General features: G+C 44.4%; 1 protein-coding gene across 4 annotated transcripts in view; it reads left to right on the forward strand.

The window, feature by feature from the left end:
* LOC8070973 (probable metal-nicotianamine transporter YSL5) overlaps nucleotides 562-17507 on the forward strand; it is a 25145-nt gene continuing 8199 nt past the window's right edge. Inside the window, exons 1-14 of one of the 4 annotated variants that reach the window (XM_021463444.1) lie at nucleotides 562-1017; nucleotides 1197-1369; nucleotides 1572-1669; nucleotides 2150-2287; nucleotides 2751-2940; nucleotides 3174-3309; nucleotides 3481-4417; nucleotides 4803-4853; nucleotides 4994-5282; nucleotides 5595-5787; nucleotides 5888-5973; nucleotides 6058-6189; nucleotides 6276-6440; nucleotides 6546-7091. In XM_021463444.1, the coding sequence (XP_021319119.1) occupies nucleotides 648-1017; nucleotides 1197-1369; nucleotides 1572-1669; nucleotides 2150-2287; nucleotides 2751-2940; nucleotides 3174-3309; nucleotides 3481-4417; nucleotides 4803-4853; nucleotides 4994-5282; nucleotides 5595-5787; nucleotides 5888-5973; nucleotides 6058-6189; nucleotides 6276-6440; nucleotides 6546-6836 (3249 nt within the window). In that variant the 5' untranslated portion in view covers nucleotides 562-647 and the 3' untranslated portion in view covers nucleotides 6837-7091. The other 3 variants (XR_002454291.1, XM_021463446.1, XM_002446265.2) reach the window with 3 other exon arrangements.

Raw genomic sequence — 17507 nt, forward strand, 5'->3', positions numbered from 1 at the left:
AGATGTCTCACACGAGCTTACAAATGCCCCTGACATGCCCAAGCCCCCGTGCATTTGAGCTGCACCGCCCTGCCCCTAACGCGCCCTAGAGCCGCACGCCCGCGCCGGCCCTGCAAGGGGATGGAGAAGGAAGTCATACCTTGGGCCGCCACTAGAGCCTTGGAGACGGGAGGAGGGAGGCGGCGCGGTTAGATGGACCGAGGCGGTGTCGGGATGAAGCACGGAGAAGATAAGACACGGAGGGGTAGCAGCGCTGTAGATAGGATCCGATGCGGGTGGGATGAAATAGAAAAATGATTTTCCAATAGGTCCCACCAAACTAGCCTAAATAATCACCCCTTTGGGAGGATAGTTTTTTGGTGGGCTAGTTCCAAAAAACTAGCTCTAGCCCTTGTGTTTGGCAACTTTTAGACCGGTTTGGTGCAAACTAGCCCCAACTAGCTCTAGCCCATGGGATCCAAACAGGGCCAATGATTATAACGTGAAATTCGGAGGAAAATAGGCCCAAAGCCCAAAGGCCGTCCGCCGGTACGGGCCGGCTGCCTGGCTCGTAAGATTACAGTCGAACGGACGAATGTGCTTTTGACTTTTGACCTTTGACTTGTCAATTCTGCACCGTACCACTACGGTTCTGCTCCTCGCCGGCGATGACGCCCGCGGAGACCTCGCCGCCGGCGCCATATCCCCGTGCTTCTCACTCTGTCTCAGCCCCGCTCCTCCTACAAGACCCCACAACCCAGGCCACGCCGCCTTGGAGGGAGCAGCTCACCCTCCGTGGCATCGCCGTGGCGGCGGCGCTGGGCGCGCTGCTCTGCGTGGTAATCCACCGCCTCAACCTCACCGTCGGGGTCATACCGGCTCTGAACGTCGCCTCGGGCCTCCTCGCCTTCTTCCTCGCGGCGGCGTGGCGTGCTGCCGCCGGGAGGCTAGGGTTTGGCCGCGGGACGCCCTTCACGCGGCAGGAGAACACCGTCATCCAGACGTGCGCCATAGCATGCGCCGGCCTCGCGTTTAGCGGTACGTAGGGTTCCTAATCTACTTCCAACTAGGATTCCCCCATTTCACTGAATAAAGCGAATATCTTTTGAGCCCAAAGTTTTGCTTCGATCATTTTAAATTTCTTAAAGACGAATTCTATGGTTTTGACTCTAGCATTTTTTTTTAACTACGAATTAGATAACCTGTCTTCTTTGTAGGGTGTTCCGCCTCCTACATCTTTGCTATGGACAGGAAGACTTATGAGCTCGTGGGACCAGACTATCCCGGTAATCGAGCAGAAGATGTTAGAGATCCTTCACTTGGCTGGATGATCAGCTTTTTGTTCCTCATTGCTCTCGTTGGGCCATTTAGCATTGTCTTGCTTCGAAAGGTACCTTTTTTTTGGTTGGGAAAATTTTGCAACATGCATCAGTTGGGTTCACGAGTCTGCCTCAGCCTTTTCAAAATATTGAACTTCAGCACATGTCTTTATAAAAATTTAAGGATAGCTTAGGATATCCATCAGTTTTTACCTTCTGTTGCTTAGTTGGAGTGTTTCTGTTTGTAAACAATCTGCGAACTTGTCATTGCAGGTAATGGTGATTGATTACAAGCTTACATTCCCTGGTGGGACAGCTACAGCTTTGATGATCAACAGCTTGCATGGGAAAACGGAAGGTGATCTTGCAGGGTAAGGCAACAGGTACTCACCTAATTACCTTCAATGTTTCATGATTGCAAGTATTTCTCCACCTGTTCAAAACATGAACTTCTTTTCTGTACGAACTAATTGTAAGAACATGTACTTTAGGAGTTGAAGTCTGATTGCTTATTGTCAGTACTAATGTTTTCTTTTTAACTTTAAAAAGTATGTACACCTTTCACGATGAGTGGAACAGGTGTGATCCATATGGCTCAAATAACATATTTCTGAACTTTTAGAAATTTGAAAATGAACGAATGGATCAGACACATGATGTCTGCACATGCAGCACAATGTTAAGCAACATCCACGCTTGGTCTCAACAGCAAAATTTCCAATGTGCAGGCGGTGTTGTTATTTTGTACCTTAAGTCCTTAACAAATGTTGCCTCATGTCTGTTTATGACTGTAGGCAGTTTTAGTTTGAAAGTCTATCCAATTCACATACTCATATTATTCTATTTTGCAGGAAAAAGGTGCACTGCCTTGTAAAATACATGGGCATTAGTTTTGTCTGGAGCTTCTTTAAGTGGTTCTTTAGTGGTGTTGGTGACTCTTGTGGTTTCGACAATTTCCCAACATTTGGGATTGAAGCTTTTAAAAACACGTAAGTCTCATAGTCTTATTTTTCCCTCTCATTTTCATCACATACTTATTGATGTGATTTTCCACATCAGTTTACTGGTTAATCGATTTTTACTTTGAATGATGGTTGTCCAGTGTATTTATTATGGATGGATGTTTGAGATGTTTTTATCCAAGTCAACACTGGTTTAGTAATTAGGCTGGTTTCATAGCTACATTTTCTCAATATTTTTTTATACTCATTACGGAAGATTTAAGATTAACTGACCCACCACAATGCAGATATCCCCCCCCCCCCCAGTCCATTGTTAGACTACAAATATTTCTGACAATGACAATTGAAGAATTGTAGTATCTGCAATCCTGTGCTGCTTGATCTAACTTACTCTGGCTTGGTCGAAATGAAAACAAATGAACTTACACTGCTAATTACTACTGGGCCACATTTTCTTCTGAGCTTTTTTTTTTGTTTTGTATTCCGGCAGGTTTTATTTCGACTTCAGTCCTAGTTATGTTGGGTTTGGTCTTATTTGCCCTCATATCGTGAACTGCTCAGTTTTCCTTGGGTCAGTCATATCCTGGGGCTTTCTTTGGCCATTTATCAGTGCACAAGCTGGTCATTGGTACCCAGATAACCTTGGTAACAGTGATTTCAGAGGCCTGTATGGTTATAAGGTATATTGCTCTTCTATTTGTATTCACTAATAAGTGGATTTCTCTTTTTTATGGGATTCTCTTTGCAAACTACTGTTCTGCTGTTAGTATGACGACTCAACATGATTAATGTGCATGGGTTTCTTCAAATGAATTTTGTTTCAAGGATCTGGATAATGATTTTTTGGCCTGCAATATTAAAGATTGGTCATGCTGTCATGCTTGATTTCCTCATAAAATGTTTATTCATGCAGGTCTTCATAGGCATTTCTATCATACTTGGAGATGGCCTATACAACTTGGTTAAGATATTTGTTGTCATTGCTAGGGAATTCTGCAGTATGCAATCAAAAAAACGTGATCTGCCTGTTCAAGCTCTGGAAGCGGAAGGTAACATGTTACTTCTTAGTTGTAGTGCAATGTGTTGACAATGCTGTGAGATTGATTTGCGGCTTATGAACATTACTTGTACAATATATAGCTCATTTAATATGCCGTCTTATGAAAAGCTTACCTCCCCATAGTATTTGTCCAATGTATGTTTCATTGTATTATTTGCAGATGACGGGAGTTGTGAACAATTAGCAGAAGAGAAACTACAAACAGAGGTATTCCTCAAAGATAGTATATCTCCTTGGTTTGCTGCTTCTGGTTACATTGTCCTGGCAGCAATATCCACCGCCACTGTGCCCACCATATTTCCCCAGCTCAAGTGGTACCTTGTCATCTTGTGCTACTTCCTTGCTCCTGCCATTGCGTTCTGCAACTCCTATGGAATGGGCCTCACCAACCTGAACCTTGCCCCCACCTACGGCAAGATTGGCCTCTTCGCATTCGCCTCGCTTGTCGGCAGTGATGGCGGTGGAGTCATCGCTGGCCTTGCAGCTTGTGGCATCATAATGTCCATTGCCTGCTCCACAGCAGATCTAATGCAGGACTTCAAGAGCGCGTACCTGACCCTCTCCTCGCCGCGGTCAATGTTCATTGCCCAGCTGATCGGCATTGCGCTCGGGTGTGTCATAGCTCCACTGACGCTGTGGCTTTTCTGGACAGCCTTCGACATCGGCGACCCTGACGGAGAGTACAAAGCGCCCTTTGCCATCATGTTCCGGGAAATGGCCATCCTCGGTATCGAGGGCTTCTCCGCTCTGCCATTGCACTGCCTTGACATCTGCTACGCTGCCTTCTTCCTCGCCTTGGCCATCAGTCTCCTCAAGGACGTGGCACCCGCAAATGTGTCCAGGTTCATCCCCATACCGATTGCTATGGCTGCACCGTTCTATGTCGGCGCCTACTTTGGCGTGGACATGTTCATAGGCACAGTGATCTTGTACGTCTGGCAGAAGCTGAACCGGGAGGAGGCTGATGGTTACGCAGTGGCTGTGGCGTCCGGGCTGATCTGTGGAGATGGGATCTGGAGCATCCCTTCTGCTGTTCTGTCCATCCTGGGAGTTGTTCCACCCATCTGCATGTCCTTCAAGCCTTCCTCTGCTCCCAGGTGAGATGATGGAGCCGTTGATCAAAACCATCTGAATTTGTAAATATACACAAACGTGTTGGTTGTAGTTCGTAATTTGTACACAATTGTAGTACACGAGATACATTACCTCTGATGACTTATGTGAAACAAAACACGGCTTTGCATGTATACTATGTACTAAAAATACATATACATTGCCTCTCCAGTCGTTTGAATACACCAATTTCACTTGTGTCATTGTACAAACAGCCTCGCCGTAGATTTTCCATTTTTGACAGATAATCATCGACTGTCCTGTTATGTTCTATCTTAGCTGATGTTCTATACACGTGTGATGTTGTAATACGGAAATTGCCTGTAATGATCACTGGAACATTGCTTCAATTTTTTTTTTAACTACAAGGCATGCCGAATGGACCAGCAGAGGCCACCTGCCTTGTTCAGAAGCTCACAGGTAGCTCTGCATCTCCAGGACACCACTCCACGTGCCCTACAGCCTGTGACGTGTCACGTTGTGAGGACACCTACCATGCAGGCCTACACAGTCATGCTTCTCCTTCCCGCGTCTCTCTCTCACATGACACAGGCCTGCAGCACAAGGCAGAAGGGTGCAGAGACGAGCAGCGGCAGAAGGTGGGCAGCCATGGAGATGCTGAGCATGCTGAAGGCAGGGTACACCATCCTGCGCAGCGAGACGCCGGCGACCGACCTCGTCAACACCTTCATGGACTGGGCGGCGCGAAGGTCCCTTGTGCTCCTGGCCATCTTCCTCCCGCCGTACTACATCTACAAGCTCACCACGTCGGCGTTCGCTGCTGCCGTGCCAGAGGATGTTGCAGGGAAGGTCGTGCTCATCACCGGCGCCTCCTCCGGCATCGGCGAGGTATGGCAACCAGTCCGCTCCCTTCTGTATGCCTATTTTTGGTGAAACCGCTTAAACCATGGATTCTCTCATATATTTTTTTCATGTTTTTTTCTTAATAATAAATAATAATAACAATACCGAAGACTTACCTAAAGGAGAATTTGACTTGTGCTAATTGTGAGGTGTAATTCATGGCTAAAACAAACACTAACATATTATTATTGTGTTTACATATTTGCATTCAGTTGCAGATTAAATCAGATATAAACAAAATGAGCTTGGATAAAATTTTTTGACTCTGATTTGCCATGAGCTCGTATTTTTATCCAGCAAATAGCTTACCAGTACGCAAAGAAAGGAGCAAGACTGGCGCTAGTGGCGAGAAGGGTGGGCAGCCTGCATGATGTCGCAACGAGAGCGAAGGATGTTGGCTCACCAGACGTTCTGGTTGTTGCCGGGGACGTTGCAAATCTGGAGGATTGCCAGAGGTTTGTGCAGGCCACAGTCGAACATTTCGGCCGATGTAAGCTATGACCATTAGCGATCTTCTCTATACTACTAGTAATAGAACAACTAAAAGAAAATCTTGGAATGATCATTAACTTGGGTCTGTTCTCTTGTAGTGGATCATCTTGTGAACAATGCTGGTGTGGCATATGTCTGCTGGTTTGAGGAAGTACCAGATGTTGCTGATTTGAAACAAGTCCTGGTACGGTTTAGCAGCAGATGTGCTGCTCTATTCTCTTATCTCTCTCGATGAAGGTTCTAGATGTCTGAACTAGTCATAGCGCAGGCCGTGAACTTCTGGGGCGCAGTTTATCCAACCCACTGTGCTCTTCCCCATCTGAAGAAGAGTGGTGGGAAGATCTTCGCCAACTCTTCGGCTGCGGCAATGCTGGCAATGCCAAGAATGAGCTTCTACAATGTACATTTCTCGGCAGACAGCAATCCGAAATGGCCCTGGTTGTGCTCGGTGCTCAAATGAAATTGACTGAATGTATGTTACTGCAGGCTAGCAAGGCTGCCGTCCTCAACTTCTTTGAGACCCTGCGGATCGAACTCCATGACGAGGTCGGCATCACGATCGCTACTCCTGGGTGGATTGAGTCGGAGATGACGAAAGGGAAGCACCTGTCGAAGGAAGGGACAGTGGAGGTCGATCAAGACACGAGGGACGTGAGTACTCTCCATAGATCATAGCTGATGATGATGATGATATGCTTAGTAGAATTGAAATCTGAGCTGCTGTAAAGGCTCCTGCTGAGTGAATGATTTGTGCAGGCTCAGGTGGGCTTGTTCCCGGTGTTGCACGCCGCCCGGTGCGCTGAGGCCATCGTGGATGCCATCTGCCGTGGCCGGCGCCACCTCACTGTGCCATTGTGGTACCGGGCGCTGTTCCTGTGGCGGACGCTCACGCCCGAGGTGACAGACTTGAGCCAGAGACTGTTCTACGGCCGGACCGCCGGTGGCCACAGTAACCAGGCAAAGGCCAAGAGGTTGCTGGAGTTCACCGGCGCCAAAGGTGTGCTCCAGCCGGCGTCGCTGCACAACTCGGATATCAAACGGGAGTAGCCAAACGCTGACAGAGGCTTGTTTGTTCGGCAGTACAATCTACATCCAAATAATGTGGACCTAAATAGAACATGTTAATGGTCCATCATCTGTCACGTTCGTTCGTTGTGTGAATTATTTGTGCCTTAAAACTTTGTGTACACGTTGTGCCAATTCTTCTTTCTGTGAGCAGAGTAATTGCATAGATAGGTCGCTGTAAAATATTGTCAGCAGTCTAACAAATGGTGATGACCGTCTGCTTCCTGATAATAACAATCTATCAGATCCAATATTTGAAATCCGATGGAGCATCATCTAAATGCTATGGAACTGTTAAAAGAGACACAACATTGTCTATAATATATCTACTTAAAATGACGAAGAAAACATCACCAAATCGATTTTAAAAACCCATCTCTAATTTCATAGAAAAAATATCACAGCCGATGGAAACCTAGTGTAAGAACTCAAAATTATTTTTCTTGAATACGAGAGAGTTGTGCATCAGTGCATCACTGTATAGAGTTGGCATCACTGTATTCAGAAGAAAACGGAGTTTGCGCATCACTGTATTCAGAAGAAAACGGAGTTTGGTTACAAAAGCCCGGCTCTAGGCGGCGGCGACACATTTCGGTGGGGAAGCTAAACTTCTTAGGCTCTGTAAAAAAAATTTCAAGATTTTCTATCATATCGAATTTTAATAGAGCATGAAATATAGATAAAAATAAAAACTAATTGCACAACCAGATGAATTTTTTAAGCTTAGTTCATTCCATTTACAGTAAGATAGATGAAAGTGCTACACCATCCAAAAATAGAAAATTTTAGAAACTGAGCAAGGCCTTAATTCTTTGGCGCCCGCTAGAGCCCTAGATCGGCAAGAACTCAAAGTTTTAAGGCCCCCTTCCGAAGTTGAAATGGGTTCGTGTGTTTTCTCTGTAAAGTTATGAACTCCAACCGTTTTTTCTGTAAAATTAAGTTATTTTTTTTAAAAAAATCTACGTTCTGAAGAAAGAAAGAAAAAACTATCCTAAGGTCTTATTTAGTTCGCAAAAATTTTCAAGATTCCTGTCACATCGAATCTTTGGTCGCATGTATGGAGTATTAAATATATACGAAAATAAAAACTAATTACACAGTTTACCTGTAATTTGTGAGATGAATTTTTTGAGCCTAGTTACTCCGTGATTGGACAATGTTTGTCAAATAAAAACGAAAGTGCTACAGTAGCCAAAATCTATACTTTTTGCGAACTGAACAAGGCCTAAGCATGTACTGATATACATGTGCTCTGTACGGACACAGTGCAATGCAAGCAGGTTTTACTCGGTCTCTCTCGGCTTCTTCTTCCCTGCGCGGCGCAAGCGGTGGCATGGCCGCATGGCGCGCGTGCCCGGCTCCCAGGTGTCATCTTCCTTTCCACGTGTCTAGTTCAGCCGTAGCAGCCCCCGCGCACGCGGCATAAGACTAGCAGACCCACGCGCTGTCGCCGTGTCGCGCGCTTGCATTATTATTCCTGTCTCTTCGTCACTCTCGACGTGTTGCCGGTAACGACGACGACAAAGATGATGGTGATGGGCAGCAGCAGGTTGGCCGGAGCAGCGCTGCAGGTGGCGCTGACGGCGCTGCTGCCGCTCATCCTCCCGGCGTACTACGTGTACAAGGTGACCACGTACCTCCTCGGCGCCGTCTTCCCCGAGAACGTCGCCGGCAAGGTCGTCCTCATCACCGGCGCCGCCTCCGGCATCGGCGAGGTACGCACGTACGCATACCGGTGCCGGCCTCCAATGCAAGAAAATCATTCCATTTTGAGTGATCGATCGCTGTGTGTCTGCGCTGCGTACATATATGATCATAGCACCTGGCGTATGAGTACGCCAAGCGGGGAGCCTACCTGGCGCTGGTGGCGAGGAGGGAGGCGAGCCTCCGCGAGGTCGGCGACGTCGCGCTGGGGCTCGGCTCGCCGGGCGTCCTCGTCCTGCCCGCTGACGTCTCCAAGCCTCAGGACTGCGAGAGCTTCATCGACGACACGATCCGCTACTATGGTAGACGTATGTGTGAGCCTCTCTGACTCTCAGTCTCTAAAAAATTTTCCTCAGTATATATATATATATATATATATAGTTTTTTTTTTTTACTCCCGTGAGTACTCCCGCCGTACTACAGGCACGCAAGTGTAGAGGCAGCCCCGCGCCGATGAAGCTAACGGGCCAGTGGCCTAGCTAACAGGCCGGTGACTCCGACCTCCACAATCTATTTGGATTTTATGCACAAACAAACCGGTTATCTGCTCAACCGATAGCCTTTGCACCACATCTGCATGTGCACGTGCTGAGTTGACGTCAAAGCCGCCGTTATATATCTCCATGATTTGTGGCCGGCGCCGATTGTCAGGCCTCCTTTACTTTCCCAAATATTTTACTAAATATTTCAGATTTCTCGTCACTTCGAATCTTGCGGCACATGTATAAAACATTAAATATAGGTAAAAAAGATAACTAATTATACAGTTTGCATATAATTTGCGAGACAAATTTTTTGAACCTAATTAGCCTATGATTGGATAATATTTATCAAATACAAACGAAAGTGTTACTATTCACATTTTGCATTTTTTATAAGTAAATAAGGCCTTAATTTGCTTCTTTGAAAACATGTATATTTTTTCTACTGCCATATATGCATCCTTGTGAAAACAGCTAGTATTGATGCATACTTGTTAGGTAGCTAAAGTATGAGTACATACGTACTATTGTTGTAGGGAGTATATGTACGTACGCATTATTTTAGTTAGAGTATGAGTATACACGTATTGCTATATATTGTAGAGTGTATGTGTATGTACGTATTATTTGATAAAGAGGTATGACTAGATACTTATTTTTTAATAAGGTGTATTACAAGGAGAGAATGAAAACATACATATTTTAATGGGTCATAACTTATGTATGTATATGTCCATATATCAATACGAAATTTATTAGCAAAGTATGTGTGTATACATGTACAAATGTTTCTATAAACGTACTAGTACTAGTAATTAGTATATTGACTCAAAGGACTAAGAAATCCGGTGATACTCTAGGCTTAAGAAAGTATATGTATATCCCATTCAGAAAAGGAGAATTCGTAAGTGTTTTCACTTTCTTTTTTGACAAATGAGTATATGTATGTACATCCCATTTAGAAAAAGAGCATTAGTATATCCATACACGTTTTCTCAAATAAAATACGTACGTACACATACTCTCTACCATATATAGTAGTACGTATATACTCATACTCCTAAAATAATGAGGACGTACACATACCTACAACAACAGTACATATATATACTCATATTCTTTCTAAGTAGTTGGGCCCACCGACACCTGTCATTGTCCTAAAGACCTCTGACGGTGATGCCAGGGATCCATCTACTCTAGAAGCCTGATGAGCATCCTAGGACGCCCATTCCACTGCGGCGTAATAACAGGACTCGTCCTGACCACTAGCCATGGTCAGTTGACAAAAATTTCTTCTTCTCGCCCTTACAGGATAGCAAGTGACCACATTAACACCAGGATCATCCATTGCAAAGACATTGCAGTATCACATGCAGGACATAACTAAAGTGGCATTTTGGAGTAAAACAGCTCAGAGTAAAACAGCGGAAGCATTACATAACTTAATTTACAAAAGTAGTTCATCATGGTAGGGCTTAGATAAAGTGTTATTACAAGCCATATTTAACGGAGCAACCCTAACCATATTACAAAGATTACAACTTACAGACCTAGCCCATGGGTCTCTCTCATTCCTCATCGTCGTCAACCTCGACGACGGTCACGCAATAGGGTCCGAAGCAAGTTGGCTCCTATGCCTCACCTGCAACAGGGGTTATAAAACCCTGAGTACTGGAGTACTCAACAAGACTTACCCGGCAAGACTTACTCGGCAGAAAAGGAGGAGAACTTAGGAATGCAGGCTTAGAGTAGACAAGGAGTGGTTGAGCAAGGAGCCAAGATGTTTTGCATAAAAGCTTACTAATAGTGAATCCTTACTTCAAGTTTTAGCCTCGAATTAGTCGCGTCAAGAGGCCGAGGAGTTCGAGGACAGTCTATCTAGTTGCTTTTCACAGACAAGTCTGTGAATCCCTAGTCCTTAACAAAAGTGTTATTCATCCGACGCCCATAGCTTCATGTCACTCCGAATCTCACTCTGAGTCCGGGAATTGGGATCCGAACTCCATGAGACATTTTCTTTTTCCCATTTCATAACTTAGTTGCATATTTAACTATGATGAGGGTCGAAGGAATTGAGTCTCCCAATCGGGGAGCAACGATGATTCGAATCGCTTAGCAATCCAGCTGGAGTTCCTAACCACCCGACATATGTAGAACTGAATTTTGCATATGTCAACCCAAATCTAGCTTTCCCAAGATCTGACTGGATTCGCGGCACCTGAGAGCACAGTACTCCACCGTCCAGCCCATTTGCTAGGAGGGTACACGCTACTCTCGCCATCGCTCCACGCTTAGTGCGCGAGTAGCCGCTCTCATCGAGGAATCACAAGACCGGGCTTACCGAGGGCAAGTGGCTAGTACTATAAATTCTCAAACCAGCAGGCCATCAACGGACCGGTCCTTAATCGACACAGGTGGAGACACTACTTTAAGACTCCATTCTTAAAGCAAGTCTACCGACCGGTCTCAAGTTGAAACATCATTGACCATAGAAGTATTCCACAACAACTCTTCAAACTTTCTTAGTTGAAAACCTATCTAATAAGCAAGGCTAAGCATCACTAAGCAGTTTTAAAATAAAACAGGTGTCAAGGACAGAATAACTAATATCAAGGTAGTAAATGCAACAGATAGGTTAAACCTAATTCTTGACTACGTAATGCAACATTTTTAACTCATAAGTGATAAAAGATTTAAAACATTCAAGGAAGGGTTAATGCATCCGGGGCTTGCCTTGGTTGTAGAGCTGAGTGGGTTCCTCGGAGACTTCTCAAGTCTCGGTTTCAACTTCTTCGAACGGAACACCAACCTCGGGGTTCGGTTCAACGGTCGCTCCTTCAGTCACGTGCACTATACGTAAAATGATGTATGCTATGATATGCTTATGACAACATATAAGAAGGATTTAGTTGAGTACAACTTTTCTTCTATGTGCAAAAGCATGTTAAAACAATAATTAAAAGTTGTTTACCACTTTAGTGTTTTTACCCAAGAGGTTGCAACAGTAAGCTAAGACCTTTCTTAATTGATAATTATTCTTAATTAACTAATTATTAATCTTAGTTACCTTAGTTAATCCTTAATTAAGCAGAGGTTGCAACAGTAAGCTAAGACCTTTCTTAATTGATAATTATTCTTAATTAACTAATTATTAATCTTAGTTACCTTAGTTAATCCTTAATTAAGCATTAATGACAGTAATTAAGCATTAATATCAAACAATAATTAAATGTCAAAGGTCATTAAGGTTAATGACCTCAGGTCATCACACAATCCCAAAATCACTCAAATCCTAATTTGGAAATTAAGCTAATTATTATCTAATTATTTTAGAATTATTACTTAATTGCTAATTAAGGGTATATTAATATTTTATTCAAATATTATCCAAATACCACCAAACTTTTTGTGAAGCCAGAAAATATTACTCAGAGACACCTCACAATTTTGGTGATTTTTAGACATATAAATAAATCCATAAAAATCATGGAAATTCTATTTACTGAATAAAGGACATAATTTTTATACATGTTCAAACTATCAGAAAATGAAACCTAATATTTTTCTTACGTTCTACTCGCTGCATAGAATCTATATAAAAATTCTCACTATTTTTGGATCTGCACACATTTTTGTACACAAATTGAAACATAAATTCATTTCAAACATAAAGGAAAAAAGAAAACACCACTGCGCCGAGGCCGGCCTGCTAACTGAGCCCACAGGCCGGCCCATCTAAGGGAAGCGCCTGCCTCACCCCTCCTCCCTCCTCGGGACACTAACGGTGGGTCCTGCCCGTCAGCTGCTTCTTCCTCCCCTCGCCGCGGCTTAGGCCGGCCGGCTGGCCGTCGACGAGGCTTCCCGGCGACATCCAACTCCTTCCCCGCGCCCACCCCAGCCCTGTAAACCACCTAGCGTGCGTAGACTGGCTACGAAGGTCTTATAGCGGCTCGGCACCGCTCCCGCGGCTGGCATGGTGGCCGTGCAGGTGCGCTGGCTCCGTGGAGCCGGTAGAGCACAAAGAGAGGGGCGAGCGAGCTTCAAGGGAGGTTGGGGAATACGGTGCTCACGTCACAGAGATCGGAGAGGCAGCCCACGGCACTGGCAACGGTGGCTGTTCCTCTGAGCGGGCGCTCCGGGCTCGGCTACGTCGTTCCGGTGCACCTGTGTCTGCGTAAGACAGAGAAGCGAGCGCATGAGCTGCGGGATAGCACGGTGGAGCTCTAACATTCTTTACCACGGTTTGATACCTCCTTGAATGGCCCGACCATGAAGGAGGGCTCTCGGCGGACGGTGCGACCAGAGTTGGAGAAGAAGAGGGAGTCCGAGCGATTGGGAGGGGCAGCAAGTACTCCTGGGCATGCCTCGCAAGGGGGTGGCGGAGATGAGGGAGAGTTCAATTCGGTCGAAGAGGAGGCGAGTGTGGTGAATTTCGCAAGGAAGCTCGTCGGCGTTTTCTTTCACTAGAGTTACAAAAACGCGACGCCAGGAACGCTGGGTGCTCAAAAGGACAAGGTGAAGGAGTCTCGGGCGTCCACGTCACGCGGTGACACGGCCAACAAGCAGCTGCGTGGCGGCGGGGCGCGCGTGGCTCTGCCCGCTCTGCGGGCGTGCGGCCGAGGCGCCTGTGATCCTCATCGGATCACTGTAGACGAACCTATCCCCCCTTTCTGTCTTCTTGCGAAAAAACTCCAAAATATTGAATAGAACTCAAATTTTGGTCAAAATAAAGTTTGTTCGAAAGTTTATACTCTACAAAACTCATTTAAGGACCCAGAGCCAATTTTGAGTGGAAGAGTATGAATCTGGGCAAAACAGTTTGAAATTCAAATCCCAAATTTGGAGAAATTCCTATTTGAATTTGGTCAGAACAGAAATCCCAAAATTAGGGTTTTTAAGTTACACAAAAGGGGGTAAAAGCTAGGGTTTTAAAATTAGAGTTTTCTCCCATATTTCCTTATAACCCTCCACTACTAAGGATTATACAACCAACACAAGCATCACTTCACAACATAAGCACATTTTAATTCCCTAAGCACAATCAACAAAATTAAACTTATTTTAAGTTGATGCATCAGGATGTGCTCAACAAATATGCTATGCAATGCTTATGATGACATGGTCCAGTTTTAGTAACCGTAACATCAGTGATGTTACAGCCCTTCCCCCTTAAAGAAATCTCGTCCTCGAGATTTAAAGCCTTAGGGTGAGTAATGGAAAAGGAAATGTGTCAAGCTAATTTACCATTAGCTTTACCACAAAACAAGCAGTTGGGGAAGAATATTTCATTATCAACATATATGTACATTAAGTATATGGTTTTGGCTACCCTTTTTCCCCTTTAGAGTACACTTCTTTTTATTGGATGTTATCTGGAAGAGAAGCAAGAAACTTGGGAAAATTCTCCATTAGATAATCCTTAGATTCCCATGTGGCTTCCTCTTTAGAGTGCTGGCTCCATTGCACCTTGTACCATTTGGTAGTTGTTCTTCGGGTAACTCTATCCTTTTGGTCCAATACTCGGATAGGATATTCTGCATAAGTCAGATTCGGTTCAAGTTCCACATCTTCAATATCTTGAACCTGGTCTGGTACTCGAAGACACTTTTTTAGTTGAGATACATGAAATACATTGTGTACCCCGGATATCGTTCGGGCAATTTAAGGCGGTAAGCTACCTGTCCACACCGGTCAATGATTGGAAATGGACCAATGTAATGAGGTGCTAGCTTGCCTTTAACCCCGAAACGATTCACTCCTTTCATCGGGGATACTTTCAGATACACATGGTCACCCTTGGCAAATCTTAAGGGTCGACGTCTTCTATCAGCATAGCTCTTCTGTCGGGATTGAGCAACCTTCAAGTTATTTTGAATTTGTCTAACTTTGTTCTCAGTTTTCTTCACTAAGTCAACCTCAAAAAACCATCTTTCACCGGGTTCAGACCAGTGTAGTGGAGTCTGACATCGACGGCCATATAGTGCCTCGAATGGAGCCATCTTAATACTTTCTTGGTAGCTATTGTTGTAGGAAAATTTTGCTAGAGGCAAGCAGTCATCCCACTTGTCTGGAAAATTTAGGGCACATGATCTCAATAGATCTTTAGTGTTTGATTCACCCTTTCAGTCTGTCCACCTGTTTGAGGGTGGTAGGTTGTACTGTATAAAACCTTGGTGCCCAAAGATTTATGTAAACAATTCCAAAACTGGGAGACAAATTGTGTGCCTCTATCTGACACTATGATCTTTGGCACCCCATGCAGACTCAGTATACGATCAAAATAGATTTTGGCATAGGTGGAAGCAGGATATAATATCTTTACAGGTAAGAAGTGTGCCGTTTTGGTAAGACGATCCACAATGACAAATAGAATCAAAGCCTTTTGCCGTCTTGGGCAATCCCACTATGAAATCCATGCTAATATCATCCCATTTCCACGCTGGAATAGGCAAGGGTTGCAACTCTCCAGCAGATTTGAGATGAATAGCTTTGATCTTTCGGTAAGTGTAGCATTGGGCCACATAGCGGGCTATTTCTATCTTTATTTTCGTCCACCAAAACCTCTGCTTCAGGTCCTGATACATTTTATTGCTCTCTGGATGAATAGAATATCTGGTGGTATGGGCTTCATCCAGGATTTGCTGACGTAGTTCAGGTACCTTTGGAACTACTATCCGGTTTTTGAACCAGATTACCCCTGCATCATCCACCTTAAAGTCTGTGGGTGCTCGATTAGAAATTTTCTCTTTAAGATATTTCATGCTTTTGTCTTCTTTTTGTGCCGCTATGATTTGAGCTTCAAGATTGAAATCAATCTTTAGATTGGCAAGACTTCCTTGGGAAGTCATTTCTATTCCCAAGTTCTCCAGCTCTTGGCACAAAGTTATATCTTTAGGCGTCACTGTTAAGCAATTACAGTGAGCCTTACGACTGAGGGCATCAGCTACTACATTCGCCTTGCTAGGGTGATAATGCACCTCAAGATCGTAATCTTTGATCAATTCTAGCCACCTTCGCTGGCGCATATTAAGTTCAGCTTGAGTGAAAATATACTTCAAGCTCTTATGATCTATGTATAGGTGACAAGTGTTCCCCAACAGATAGTGGCGCCAGATCATCAAAGCATGCACTATGGCGGCTAGTTCAAGATCATGGGTCGGGTAATTTTCTTCATGTGGCTTAAGCTGCCTGGAGGCATATGCAATTACTCGACCCTCTTGCATTAGCACACAGCCTATCCCTATTCCTGATGTGTCACAATACACATCAAAGGGCTTCTCAATATCCGGCTGGGCTAACACAGGTGCAGTTGTTAATAACCTTTTCAGAGTCTGGAAGGCTTGCTCACATTCAGACGACCAAACAAATTTTGTTTGATTCTTGAGCAAGGTCGTGATTAGCTTAGTGACTCTTGAAAAGTCCGGAATGAAGCGGCAGTAATATTCCGCCATACCCAGAAAACTACGGACCTCATGCACGGTAGTCGGGGGCTTCCAATTCAAAATATCTTCTACTTTACCTGGGTCTACAGTGACTCCCTCTGTTGATAATACATGACCCAGGAAATGGACTTTGTCTAGCCAGAACTCACATTTGCTGAACTTAGCATATAGTTGATGATCCCTGAGACGGGTCAGCACAATCCTTAGATGTTCACCATGTTCTTTCTTTGTTTTGGAGTAGATCAAATTATCATCAATGAAGACGACTACAAATTTATCCAGCTCTGGCATGAAGACGGAGTTCATCAAATACATGAAATGGGCTGGTGTATTGGTTAAACCAAAGGACATCACCAGATATTCATACCGCCCATAACAGGTTGTAAAAGCCGTCTTGGGGACATCTTCCGGTTTGATTTTGATTTGGTGGTACCCCAATCTCAAATCAATCTTTGAGAATACTTTAGCCCCGGCTAACTGATCAAATAGCAGGTCAATGCGGGGCAGTGGGTACTTGTTTTTAATCATCACTTCATTTAAAGGACGATAATTGACACATAGCATTAATGTTTGATCTTTCTTTTTCACAAATAAGGCTGGGCAACCCATGGAGATGAACTGGGTTGAATAAAACCTTTTTGCAACAACTCTTGTAATTGAGTTTTCAATTCAGCTAGTTCTTTTGGTCCCATTCGATAGGCTCTTCGAGAGATTGGGGCTGTTCCTGGTTTCAACTCTATGCTGAACTGAACATCCCGGTCGGGTGGCAGACCTGGTAGGTCCTCGGGAAACACATCCGGAAAATCCCGAACTACCGGGATATTTTCAACTTCTGTTACAGTAGTGGCATGAACTTCTTCAATTGCCCGCTTTGGAGTGGCTAATTGGATTAAAAGGAAAGAATTTTCATGGGGCAATGTCATCTTGATGGTTCGATGCAGGGTGTTTAGCACAACCCCTCGTTGTGCCATCCAGTTTATGCCTAGTATAACATCAATATCCTGATCTTTAAGAACAATCATACT

This window comes from Sorghum bicolor, chromosome 6 (assembly GCF_000003195.3).
Source record: "Sorghum bicolor cultivar BTx623 chromosome 6, Sorghum_bicolor_NCBIv3, whole genome shotgun sequence".
Lineage (NCBI taxonomy): Eukaryota > Viridiplantae > Streptophyta > Magnoliopsida > Poales > Poaceae > Sorghum > Sorghum bicolor.